The 14,743-nt window shown below is 33.4% G+C and overlaps 1 protein-coding gene across 8 annotated transcripts in view; it reads right to left on the reverse strand.

Annotated features, from left to right (window-relative positions):
- LOC150102446 (uncharacterized) overlaps positions 1-14,743 on the reverse strand; it is a 108,954-nt gene that overhangs the window by 74,827 nt on the left and 19,384 nt on the right. For all 8 annotated transcript variants that reach the window (XR_016548960.1, XR_016548961.1, XR_016548959.1 and 5 more), the window contains one exon: positions 7,816-7,871. Coding sequence is in view for 4 of the 8 variants with exons in the window: in XM_090399761.1 (XP_090255887.1) it covers positions 7,816-7,871 (56 nt within the window). In the remaining 4 variants the exon portion in view is untranslated. The remainder of the gene's footprint in view (positions 1-7,815; positions 7,872-14,743) is intronic.

Here is a 14,743-nt window from a genome sequence, read left to right on the forward strand (position 1 = left end):
CCACCTACTTCATCTGGGCTTACCATTTGTTCTTTTACTATGGAGTCATATGAAAAGCAAAGCATACTCCATAGAGGCATTGGACACTGTTCAGTTGAAAGAGCACAGAGCAATAGTAATGGCCTCAATGTTAGACAGCATGAATTAATTACAGTGTTCGTTTCACTTATACGTGCTACAAATAATGCCCATTGTCAGATGATAAACGTTATGTATCCAAGATGTACCTGAATGTTAGGTTCCCATATCATATAGAACAAGCACATTGCCCAATCTGTGTGAATATTCCTCTAACATTCTTCAAACAGTTAAGGCTTGAAGGTTGTTTTAATGTGGATAACAAGTGTATATCTTAATATGTACTCTTTTTTATAGTACATTCAAAAATTGACTAAATTAGATTCTGAAAGCATAAATTTTTTTTATGCACAGTTTAGGCATGTTCGACCAGTGTGTACAGCTTAGAGGGAGTGAACATCTTGGAGTGAATCTGGGAATTAAGCTGGCCATGGGCAGAAAAGTACATCAGGTGCCTTTTGATGATGAAAGGTGCATAATGACAATGTACTGGGAACTGTGTGTGTGTGTGTGTGTGTGTGTGTGTGTGAGACAATATGAAAAAAATTTTAGAATGTAGATATCAAGTGTATATTTTGATATATACTCTTTCTTACCAATTCTTTATTCTAATTTTTTTTTTTTCATATTCTCTCTCTAATCATCATCAAAAGGTGCCTGATGCACCTTTCCGTCTATTGCCAACTCAATTTCCAAATTCGCTTCACGATGTGTTCCCAGTAGATTCTGTCGTTATGCACTTTTCATCAACGAAAAGGTGCACATTTTGATGCACCTTTATATTGGGGATGCGATTCAATTCTTTTGGTGACTGCTGCATCCAATATCTGCAGTCTTTTCTAAAATTTTGTATTGCAAATGACCATCTCATACTTTAAGACAAACTCTTTCTCTCACATATTTTTGCATATTCATATTAACCAGTTACTTTTTCTCCATTCATCATCTGCTCCAATCTCCTGATTATCAGTATCCTCTGATTAAATTAGCTCATTACACAATATTTCTTTAGTAGTTTCTGAAGTCAGTTAATATACTTGGATCATCATGATGTTGGATGGTTTTGCTGCAAAATTTGCCATTATCATTCATTTGTTTACTGATTTGTACCTAATAATTCTTCTGCAAAGAAACCCAACTCCTGATTCATGTTTTATACTGTGCTCAAACCAGATGATTCTTCAAGATTTCAGCTCCCACCCCCAACTGTCCAGCATATTCCTGCTAATCAAGCATGCCACATCAGTATTGATTCACCTCCTAACAAAGGAAAGTACCTTTCCAGGTGTTCATAATGTATGGACATTCTACATTCCTACTGATGATCTCTATATAGTTTATTGCACTTTTTTCTGTAGCTGACTTGTCAATTACAACATATCACCTGGGTTTTCATCTGGTAAAGTGTGAGTCAGTATGTTCGCTTTCATTTGTAATCTCACTGTACCAGATGTAAGCTGATCACTTCTATGCAACAATCACTATTTCAAGGATAGGTGAACTCTGTTCAAGTTGTCTTTGAAGTAGGAGTTTATCATCCAGATAAGTGAATATTGCATTTCCTAACAAATGTTAGCTAACGACATGCATGAAATTTTAGATAATTCTTAAAGCAATTGAAATGCAAATCCCACTCTTTTGTGAGTGGGATTTGCTCATGATGCTGAACTCATTTAGTGCCATGAGCTATGGTTTTGATAACCAGACTGCCTTTATTTCTGCATAGCTTAAATAGATGAATCATGTATGCAGAGCACTGGCAAAGCTGCACCTCAATTTAACGGATAACTTTCACATTATTACAAATATATTAATTGTAATATATTAATTAGGACCAATTAATATAAGACCTTATCTTTTAAATAACACGAAAAAGAACAAAAATAAGAAATATTACAGGCCATCATCAATGGCAATAGTAGTTAATTACAAGTTAGAATGAAAACCATTGGAATGATCTAAAAAAAAGTAAGAGCCACGTGATGTTATACATAAAATATTATAATTAATTATTAACTACTTTAAAAAAATTAGTGGTATTGAAAACTCCCATATTTTAGACAGAAGAGACGATCATTCCGATTTAAGTTCAGATGGGCTTATGATCAGCTTTCACTTACGGTTACAAGTGTTTCAGACCATAGGATATTGTGCTCTGTATCTATTCTGCCAAACCAGATTTTTCAGATTTATTGTTGTTAAACTAGTGTTCTTGTATTCTCTTTTCCACAGTGTACAGTTTCTTAGAAAGATGACTGTCACAAGGAACTTGGTAGACACCAGGGAAAGCTGGAGGAGACCATTTATTTTTGGACAATGGAAACCATGCTGATAATTTGTGGATAGGAAGAAAAGTAGTCACTAAATTGTATTTAAGAATTCTGGAAATGGCTTCTGATACCAAAAATATAAAAGATTGGAACTCAACATACTGTTTGTTCTAAACCAACTATTATAGCAGGAACTGTTTAAACATGAAACAATATATATGTAACAATGGGTTCTCAGAAAGGACCACACAACAGCTTTTTAATGCCTATAATCCTAGCTCAAATAGCAAGGAAATAGTATTATAGGCCATCATTTGTTTCTTTTTTTTTTTTTTTATAGTGCATAATTTCATTATAGAGATATGTTCACTATAGTGTATGACAATTTTTTATTTGATTTTTATGGTGCAAAGACATCAAAGGTCATACTGCACCAGGACACAGCAACACATATGGTAATTGGCTAGTAGGACAATCACAAACATCCATGTCCTTGACAGATTCGAACCTGCAGCCTCTTGGCTGGAGAGCAGATATGCTATAGCAAGGTTTATGTACTTGTATACAATTTTAATTTTGACAAATGGCTCAAATGAAGCCAAAATTGATGTCACATTTTAATAGAGATCTCATACAATAAATTCCATTCACCTGATGCAGAAATGCAAGTTTAATTTTTTTTTTTTTTTCAAAATCACTAACATATTCTAGCATTCATCCCAAATATCAAATTTCTTTAAGTTATATACTGTATAACAATAACTTCATGTGATTATAGCTTGAAAATATTTTCACCTGCAAATGGTGTAATTAAACAAAATTAACATGGCTGAATCAAGTTTTACAATATTCCAATTATCAGATTGCAGTTACTTATACAACTGCAGAGCGTCTGTTTGTGTGTGTGTAAAACAAGAAGCACTCAGTTGTTTTGTGAAATGCATTTAAAGGCTGATGAAAAGAAAATACAAGTTCAAAATTTGATGTAGTTTTTTTTTTTTTTTTTTTTTTTTTACAATCAGAATGACAGCCAAGCCAAGGTATTATTCTAATTTAAGTTATTAGGTCAAGATTTTGGATAGATTTTAGGTACTAGAAAGGAATATGTAACCATGGTATCCAAAGTTCTTGCATATATATATTAAAAAAAAAAATTTGCACTAATGAGCTGGAAAATTAGACTTCTGGAACAATCAATTAGCAAAAAAGCATTTGAGCAAATTTTTAGCCCATTATAGCCTTCAGGGCAATGACAATGCTCACATTTTTCTACAAGCATCATAACAGTACAATAAGTTCGAGAAGGTTTAATGCTCAAAACCAATATTTTATGAAATCTAGAGCTGTCAAGAAAAATCTGCTAAAGAATAAAAATAAAATTAGAAAAACTATGGCATGACTACTAAGTGATAAATCACAACACTTATTCAACAGGAATAGTAGTGCAGCAGTTTTTGGCCTAAGAGCAAAATCACCACAATTAAACACTTGTGTAGGATCTTGCCAATTGCAATATTTTATTTCACAAACTGAAAATCCATGAAAAGGAATTTTGGAGCCATAAGGAGCAGAAAGCAGTAAAAGGCAAATCTTGCTAAATTGCAGATGACAATGGACAAGTGTGCAAAGCCAGTCATTAATATTTCAATAATGAAAAAGCTTTTATTTTGGCATCTTTCCAAAAAGTTTTTGTTTGCATTCCTTCCAATGAAAAATATGATTTGAAAATAACACTTGTCAGACACAATCTTACTCCTGTTGCTTCTAACATCAGAAGTCAGAGTGGAGACCGATGTGTAAAAGTTCTTTGCCTACTCCCTTTTAGAGAATAAAAAGGCATTAGAAGATTGTCAGTCCTCCTGCTTATAAGGACAAGAATGCAAAGCTAAAAATTGACACGAGAAAAAACTTCTTTACTTTTCTAGTGCCCAGATCATTTTTCTTTACTGCCTATCAGATCCCTAGTGCCAACTAGGGATCTGATAGGCAGTAAAGATATAGAATAAGTACCAACATGTTTATTATTACGAGACATTTCCAAAGAATCCAGGGGTTCATTGCCAGAGGGCATATCACTCCACTAGACAACTCATCTCCCCTATTTAATCTTCTAACTACATATATTAAGCTTAGTGTTTAAATGATCTGAAACATGTTACCTTCATAATGGAAAGCATGTGAATATCAATTAATATTTGAAGTGTTTATAGAAATAATTACTACCACCATGTCATCAAATGCTCACCACCAACAGTATTTTTGTCTGCAAACTGCTTTATGTTCTCTTGGCCAATTTGTATGCAGCATTAAACCCCATATTTCTAGGAGAAAATGTCCTGCTATCTCCATAAGAGATTACCTAACTCACTTTCAATTGAGAAAGCCCATATAAAGTTTCTTTTCATCACAATGAGAATCAAACTCTGGTCTTTTCCAATCAAAGGGCACAATATCCTGTTCTTTCAAATTGTGCATAATTATTAAATTATGCTGATGGGTTTGATGTGCATAATAAGAATCCAATAAGTGTTTGCAGCAAACATCTTTCTAGGGGGAGTGGGGGAGAGAGAGAGAGATGTATAGACAGCGAAAGGAAAAACCTTTCACTGTCTTTCCTTGTTAACCTTTTAGTTCTACATTCCTGTCAATATTCCATGAAATTATCTTATGCTTATTTTTGTATTATCAGGGTGAACATAATGGGGTGGGGGGATGAGAAATTAACAGCGATTTAGATTTACAAGCACTGAAATTAAGATTACTGAAATCTATGCTATGTGAATTGATATTAGTAGGTGAAAAACATTACCTTCATTAATTCTAGTCTTGTTTGTAATATACAAATTTTTCTAACAAGGTTCACTAATATCAGCCAGAAAAAAAAAATTGCAATATGGTTAGAAATGAAGATGGTTAAGATTATGTTTTAAGATTTTTGCCAACTTTTTCTTTGATCTGCTAAGGACAAATTCAGTGATGAGAGAATATCAGATTAAATTAATTTTGCTATATTAATCATAAATTTTTATAATGGCAAATTGACAAGAAATGGTTATGTGACTGTTGGTTAATTATCAGTCTATGTTTATGGGTTTTTTTTCTGTATACAGAGAATACCAAGGATCCACCATGTTGATGCATGATAAAAAGTTATCTAAGGAAAGGGGAGAAAATTCTTCCCTAGATAATTTTTATCTAGGGAAGGATTTTCTTTCCAATTCCCAAAGTGAATTGGAAAGAAAATTTTACAAACAAATCCCCTCACACACAGCTATCTTTTCCTGGGATGTTTGAAGATAAAGCTTTAAACAATACCTACCCTTTGGCCACCTAATTCCATCCCATCTTTCCTTTGCTTGTTATACTTGATGGCTCGGTCATGGCTAAATGACTTGGCTTTGACATGGTAGTTAATCCAATCTGCACCATCTGAAAATTGCATTTTCTCCCAGAGAATTTGCCTGTTTTGTGGGATGAAAAACCCCAAGTGTTTGGGAGGGAAAGCCCTTCCACCTCCAATGAAACTGGTCAAACTCACCTTTACTTGAAAAAACCCTGACAAGCATACTTTTGCATACTAGATTAAAACCTACATTTTTTACAGAGGCTCATCCATGCAGATAAAGTATTCTCATATTCACGCTAAACACATTTAAATATGTAGTCATCTCACAATTTAATTCACTTTAGAAAAAGAAAGCCATTTGCCTAGTCCAAGTATCCTGATTAGGCCTTACTGATTATGATGTTTTGAAGGTCTATTTTTATTATGAAGATTCATTTTGGATGATGAAATTTCATTATTAATTGTTATCAGCACTAATGTTCAGAAAAACTAGCAGAATGCACACAATTACATGAATGATCAAAAGGGAGGATGAAGAATTTGAGAGTATCCATACTTATCAGAATACGGAGAATGGCACTGCAATTCTAATCTCGTCCACTACAAATGTCATGGGATCATGGAGGAAGAGGCGTCATTTTTTTTTTCAGTAGACTATGAGAAATGGTGAGAGGGATGACTGCAACTCAACTTTTCACATACATTCCCTGGTCAGAAAAATATGTTTACATGCCAACATGGATCTAGTGTTGACTGTCAATAGAAAAACATCAATATTTACTGTAAAAAATTAACAAGGCAAGACAACTGCTTTGATAATGTTCTCATCAATGAACTCAACCATATACAACTTTAACAGCAAATGACTAACTCTCACCAGATAAAATTAAATTAAGAGTAAATTCATTACTATCCATTATCTATGGCATATCCAATATTTGGCAAACTATATCATGAAAAAAAAAAATAATAAAATTAAGTTAACATGCCTTCATTCTTCTAAAGATCAACTACAATCTTGAAGCCTCCTGATATTCAAACGCCCTGCATATGGCCAAAAATAATGCAGAATCTTGAACCAAGGTAACATCTGGTCACTGTTATGACTGCCACACAATCCACAGAAAAAGGTCACCTTACTTCACAGAATCAAAGACAAGAAGAAATTCCCACTGACAAACCTTCAAAAATTAATGCTAGCTGCTTAAGGTAGTCAAAAATTACATTTCACTGTAAAAAAAAAGCCAAAGCAGTCTGATCCCAGACCACATCTTAATTATTCCCATCCCTTAAATTTGGAACACTTCTAAAAAGAGGCTAAAATACAATCTTCATAACACTTGTAAACCACACAAAACAAACATCCTTTATTTTAAAACAAAGTCCAACCATTGTCATGTGCCTGTAAGTTAGTCTATTTGGGTGAGACAAGAACATACCTCAAAACATACAGGGTAACAAATCAGTATGAATTCAATAATGAAACATGCTGTGGCACACATGCAGCAACCCAATTATACATCAAGAATTTAGTAATTTGTTCATCTCATCCTTAACTTTATTCCAGAGTATTTTATAGTTTCAAAATCTCCTATATCTAATTCGGACATGACAAAACAGAAAAGCACCAAAAACTTGCTATTTAAAAAAAAAAAAAAAAAAAAAAAAAAAAGCTAATAGCACTTGTATGTTATAATAATAATTTTTAAGCAAAATATTAAGATGCACATTGATAAAGAAAATATTGTTAAAATCCTACTGCAGATGACCCTCACTATAGCAAACTCATGATATTACAGTAGTTTTATAATGGTTGTTTGCAATATTGAGTCAGAGGTATTCTTTTCTCCCACTATGCTGAAATGTCTCATGAAGTTATACTTGTATCTGTGGTTTCACAATACCATTCTTATGATTTATTAAATATAAGTACATTAATATACTTTATATAATAAATTGCACCGACATTATTTATAAACGGATCTCTTGAAATTCATATTTAAGGTAAATAGGTAAAGCATCCCCAAACCAAAAATTTCAGTATTACTACTGATATATTGAGACCTGTTTTATCTAAATTTCTGAAGCAGTGACAAGTTTGAAACTTTGTCTTTAACTCACCTTTCAAAGCTTGTGAATTCCAATGTTAAATCCTGATCAGGAGATAAAAACAGCTTCTATGCAAGAGAAAAATGAACATTGTAACCGAAGTTACACTTCCCTTCATAACACTAAATGAACAGGTAATTACTAAAATTCGAAACTTGGTTTCAAAAGTGTCAAACCATGTTTGCACACCTGGCTATAAAATAACAAATGGATATTTATTAGCCTGTCTTCTGATAAATTTAATGCCAACCCAATGCTTTTCTTTGCAATTTAATTCAACAATAAAGATTTTGCTTATGAAAACCAGCATTTCAAAAATAGCAATCAGGCCAGTGGAACCTTCAAAAAGCACTAATGAAAAATATATCCAGCATCTTATCATAATCCTTCAGTGCAATACCAGAACCTGTACTGAAGGTCGTGTTATCAATTTAATTACTGTCAAATTAAGTTTCAAAAGGCAAAGCATTTCTTACCTACTTAACTATAAAATATGAAAGAATAAATATCCATTGTTAAATGATTATCAATGCCAAGCTTAAGCCTTTCTGGGCTCCTTGTTTCAATGGTTAATCATTACATTATGATTACAACAACACTGCCAATTAATTGTATCCAATTTTTGTGGCATCTATTTTGCACTTTAATACAAGCCTTTTGCACTACCATGCTAGCTCTTAAAAGTCAAATCTAACACATCAGAATGGTTAGTCCCTCACAATGTTATATCTGTTAATAGAATGTGCATTCATAGGTTTGATTTGTTTTGTGCTATAAAGCAAGTTTCCAAATGAAAGAATCCAGTAAAAAGCCTTAAAGGATATATAACAATCTTGAATGTTTTGAAACAAATATATTCACAATTCACTGAGAACATAAATGTAAGTGGTGCAATGATGACATGCATTGTGCAAAAACATCTGGCACTAAATTCCAAAATGATCCTCATTAATCCAAAATTTTATGGGGGTAAACTGGATTTATTCCCATTTGCAATGAATAAAATTTATGAAATATTTTTCATCACTGTTTCAGTACAATGAACTATTCACTCTTCAAAATATTAAAATTATTTCTGGCCGACAATCATGAGAATATGGATACTACAAAAAGATCAAAAACCAATACGACATTTATGTACAGCAGACAGCAAGAAACATCAGCCAAATGCCATTTCCACTTGCTGTCCACAGTTTTGTATACTGAATTTCTGAAGTAATTATTTCCTCATTTTAAAGATAGAAGTGAAGATGATAATTAAAAGTACCGTTTGAAAATTTGGTTTTCAAAGATTTTTTAAAATAAAGCAAAGAAAGCAAGTGAAAACTTAGTGAACGAGTAACAGAGAAAAGTTTTTTCCCTAAACATCGATATAAAAACAACACTTTTGTGGAAGGAGGACCTGGTCTAACATAATGCTGCCAATATGTGAACCACATACCACTTTTTTTCACCATTTGATCTGACATGCATTGTGGTTACAAGATTACCTGCACTTGTGGTTTGTGTTATGTAGGCCAGGTCAGAACCCATCAAAATATTTGAGGGAGGGGGGGGGGAAAGCAACACACACACACACACCTGAACATAAAGTAATATAGCAGAGAAATGATCGACATTGTACAATTTCTATTCCAGAGCTTTTATAGTCATTTGAAATGTTAAGCTATCCAAGTGCCAATCAAGGAAAAGAAGGAGTAGCCTAGTATTCAACACAAAATACGAGGCTAATCTTCAATGGCAGTCAGTCTCAAGTAGAGTAATGTGGGCAAATGAGAAATGGGGAACTGGACAATGAGACCTATTTGTGCCTATGGTCCCACAGAAGGTTCTACTAAGGTAGAAGTGAAGGAATTTTTTTGAGGCTTTAGAAAAAGCAACTGACACAATGAAAAAGGAAAAGTTGGTCCTTGTTGAGGATCTAAATAGCAGAGTAGGAAATGATTGTGAGACATACAAAAATTTGGAAAAAAGTGCAAAGCTAATAATAACGGCAAATATCTGTTGGATTTCTGCTCAGGACATGGACTGGTTATTATTAACACTATGTTCCAACATAAAAATGTGCACAAATTCACATTAACTATGTTATTGTTGATAGTGATGTTTTCTCCCTGGTGCAGAAATCAGAGTGTACAGAGGATTTCAAATTGGAAGTATCACTATTTAGTCTTGAGCAGGATAAAATTGAATTTGATATTGAAAAGAATAATATGTAACAAAGCTTTAAAGCGAATAAAAGTTGAGCAGCTCTCAGATGTGAACTGTAGACTAAAATATACAAAGATTATTGATGAAAAAAATGAAATAGTTTGAGAGCAGGAAGCAAACCTTGGAGATTCAGTGGCAAGACTTGAAGAAAGCGCTGATTGATTCAGCTAGAGAGGCATGTGGTGAAGTTGTCTGCAAGGATAGAAAAATTAGAACTCCATGGTGGACACAGGAAGTTAGAGAGCCAGTGAAGGAAAAGAAGAAAGCATATCAAAAGTTCCAGGCAAATAAGTCAGCTTGTGCTCTTAGAGAATACAGAGACAAATGCAAGAATGCTAAACATTGTGTAAAACTAGCTAAACAAAAGTCATGGGAGGACTTTGGCAAGAAAATAGAAAATAAATATCAAGAAGGTGGCAAAATATTCTCGAGGTTGTTGAAGCTTAGGAATGGAAGAAAGAGTGCTGTAAAAGGAGTTAGAGATGATAAAGGTGCATGAAAACAGAAGAAAAAGATATCCTTGAAGTATGGAGTAATTACTTTAAAAAACTGCTAAATGAATCAAGCAGTGATGACAGCACAGTGGTAAAAAACACTGACCAGACATGCAGTCAGGAATACATATCCATACTTAAAGTAGAAAAAGCCATCAAAGGCTTAAAATGTGGAAAGGAGTAGATGATATTCGACCAGAAATGCTGAAGTATGGTGGTGGTATAAGTCTTACAGTGGTGCACTGCATAGTTCAGAAAGCCTGGACAGAGGGACAAATTCCCAATGATTGGAGTAGAGATTCATAGTACCCATATATAAAAAGGGAAATAAAACTGAATGTGAGAATTACAGAGGTATTTCCCTACTGAGTGTTCCTGGCAAAATCCATGCAAGTATACTTGAGAAATGATTGACAAGAATTGTGAGAAAAAAAAAGCTTGGTGAAGAACAAGCGGGATTCAGGTCAAATAGAGGCTGTCAGATCAGATCTTCACTTTACGACAAATAGTGGAGAAATTATGGGAATATAACAAAGATCTGTATTTAAGTTTTGTCGATTTGGAAAAGGCATATGACAAGGTGCCAAGAGAGAAGCTATTCAATACACTACAGTTATACGGTGTCAATGGGGCATTATATCAAGCAACACCGAGTCTTTATTTGAGTTGTAAGTCAGCAGTTAGAACTGAAGGAGGTACAGGAAGATGGTTTAATGTTAAATCTGGTGTGAGACAAGGATGTACATTATCCCCTCTGTTATTATCTATATGGATCACATTATGAAGGAAAGTGGAATTAAACAAAATTGGAGATGTTAATGTCAGCTCTTTGCTTTATGCAGATGATGTTATACTTATAAATAAATCTGCTACAAGTCTGCAAGATTCTCTGACTAAACTGAATAACTGTTGTAATAGATATGGTATGAAGGTCAGCAATAAAAAGACAAAAACAATGAAAATAGGCAGAATCATTGAAAATGTCAACTGTGTTGTGAATGGAGAACCTGTGGAACAAGTAAAACATTTCAGCTACTTAGGCATTAAGATTTTTAGTGAAGATGGTAAATTAAATATAGAAATAGACAACAGAACCAGCAAAGCTGGTATGTATGGTGGGAAGTCAATTGAATAAATTCATATGGAATAAGAGAGAAATTAGTCAGAACGCTAAATTAGCTGTATACAAGACAGTGTTCAAACCAGTTTTAACTTATGGATCTGAGAGCTAGGTCAGAAGTAAAACACTTGACCAAAGACTAGAGACCACAGATATGAGAGTCCTGTGAAAGATTATAGGCGTGAACAGATGGCATCAATGGCAATATCATATTAAAAACGGGGATATTAGGAAAACTTGACAGGAATGCGTTAGCAGAGCTAATCTCAGGTGGTTTGGTCACTTAAACAGAATGGGTGAAGAAAGATTAGCAAAACAACCCAGAGGAAGACCAAGATATAGGTGGATTAATACGGTACAAAGTGCCTTAGATGATAGAAATATGAGATCTGATAATGTTGGAGTCTTGACAAGTAACAGACTGATTTGGAGGAAAATTGTAGATAGGAAGTTAGTAATGATGTAATTTTTTCATGTAGTACCATCATATCCTGTATACCCGTTGAGGGTACATGGCAGGAATTTGATGATGAGCTATCCAAGTACAGTGCAAAAGAAACAAGCATGATATTAACAAGTGGACTTCTCTGATGCATGCCAATACCACTAAACATCAAATTATGACCCAACATGCACGCATATACCATTGTTAGTCTTTTCTTAAATAATTAAGATTGTGATTATCTGTATGTAACTTAACTCCATTTTATTCACTATTATCTGCTATAGAAGTGAACCATACTAGTTAAATGTATTTTTACTACTAATTTATTCTGTAGTTTACATACCATTAGATAAAATAAAAATATTACTTAGCTTTAAATGCTTCATGCAAAACAAATATTTATACAATTGTTGAAGTATAATGTAAAAATGAGTATCTTCTAAAATGCTTGTTTTTTTAGATAATTTAATAGGACAAGTCTTTGATAAACATTTACTCCATTTAAACTTGGTGAAAATACCATGTAATCTTTAGTTTTAAAGAGCACTGAAAGCAATTTGGTTTCTACATCTTCATTAAAACTTTAACAGTGCAAACCCTGTTATTTAATGAATAAAATATCAAGAATGTGTATATTTCTGTCCAGGGATAGCTTCTGCTCAATGCATATAAAACTGGCTCTTGCACAAGGCAGACCGAGTTTAGTTAGCATAATTACCAATTATTCATTACTTGCAAATCAATATTTCATAGACAAATATACTTCTCTTCCATTTTTACCATTGTTGTAATATAATGCTTCATGAATATATATCAACTACTAACGAAAAATTTTAACCATTTCTCACAAATGAGTCTTTATTATTCTTTTGGGTTCTTTGATTACACATGAACTAATCTTATACAGCCCAGCAAACTACTGCCAGTTATTAATATGAGGTTATCTTCATATAAGATCTTTTTTTTTTTGATCTATATGCTAACTTCACTTTTGTAGATGTAACTAAATTTATTACTCTCCCCACCCAATCCAGGTGACTCTTTTTTAAACTATAAATTTCTCAAGTCTGAACACATCTTGCATGTATTTGAAATTCTCTAAAGAATATAATTCAGATATTAGAAATAGTGCCAAAGTCTGGTTCATTAAATATCTAATTGACATCTTCCAAATATAAATTTGTTTCATGTACTTTGGCTGTACTTGAAAGGCAGTTCATTTGGAATCTTGCATACTTGTAGCAGATTTATTTTGAAGTATAACATCACCATAAAGCAAAGAGCTGATATTAACTTCACCAATTTTGATATCAAGTTTAATATCACTTTCCCTCATAATGCGATCCATATAGATAAACAACAGGGGAGATAATGTACATCCTTGTCTGACACCAGATTTAACATTAAACCATCTTCCTGTACTTTCTTCAATTCTAACTGCTGACGTACAACTCACATAAAGACTAAGTATTGCTTGATATAATGCTCAATTGACACCATACAACTGTAGTATTTTGAATTGCTTCTCTCTTGGCACCTTGTCATATGCCTTTTCCAGATCTACAAAACTTAAATACAGATCTTTGTTATATTCCCATGATTTCTCAACCATTTGTTGTAAAGTGAAAATATGATCCTGATTCAGACCAAATAGAGGCTTACCTTCTATTTGGTCTGAATCCAGCTTGTTCTTCACAAAGCTTCTCTTCCACAATTCTTTTCAACCATTTCTCAAATAGACTTACATAAATCTTATCAGGAACACTCAGTAGAGAAATACTTCTGTAATTCTCAGTTTCATTTCCCTTTTTATATATGGGTACTATGAGAACTCTACTCCAATCATCTGGAATTCATCCCTCTGTCTAGGCCATTTGAACTATGCAATGCAGCCACTGTAAGACTTTCATACTTCCATACTTCAGCATTTCTGGTCAAGTATCTACTCCAGCTGCCTTTCCACATTTCAGGCATTTTCTACTTCAAGTATGGATATATATATTACTGATTGCATGCCTGATATGTGTTTTTTTTTTTTTACCACTGTGCTGTCACAAGATTGTTTTGTTTAGCAATTTTTCAAAGTAATTACTCCATACATCAAGGATATCTTTTTCTCCAGTTTTCATTTCACCTTTATCATCTAATTCCTTTTACAGCAGTCTTTCCCCCATTTCTGAGCTTCAGCAACTTCCAGAATATCCTGCTTCTAGATATTTATTTTCTATGTTCTTACCAAAGTCTGTTGAACTAGTTTTACACAGTGTTTAGCTTCCTTACATTTGTCTCTGTATCTCTAAGAGCACAAGGTGACTTATTTTCCTGGAACTTCTGATATGCTTTCTTCTTTTCTTTCACTGTCTCTAACTTCCTGTGTCTACCATGGAGTTCTGATTTTTCTATCCTTGCAGATAACCTCACCACATGCCTCTCTGGCTGAATCAATCAGGGTTTTCTTCAAGGCATGCCACTGAATCTCCAAGGTTTGATTCCTGTTCTCAAACGCTTTCATTTTTATTTCAATAATCTTTGTGTATTTTAGTCTACAGTTCACATTTGAGAGCTGCTCAACTTTTATTCACTTTAAAAGTTCTCTTACATGTTTTTCTTTTCAGAATGAAATTCAATTTTATCCTGTCTAGACTAAATAGTGATCTCTTCCAATTTCAA

This window comes from Typopeltis vanoorti, chromosome 10, assembly GCF_054136105.1.
Source record: "Typopeltis vanoorti isolate ZY-2024b chromosome 10, IOZ_Tvanoo_1.0, whole genome shotgun sequence".
NCBI lineage: Eukaryota > Metazoa > Arthropoda > Arachnida > Uropygi > Thelyphonidae > Typopeltis > Typopeltis vanoorti.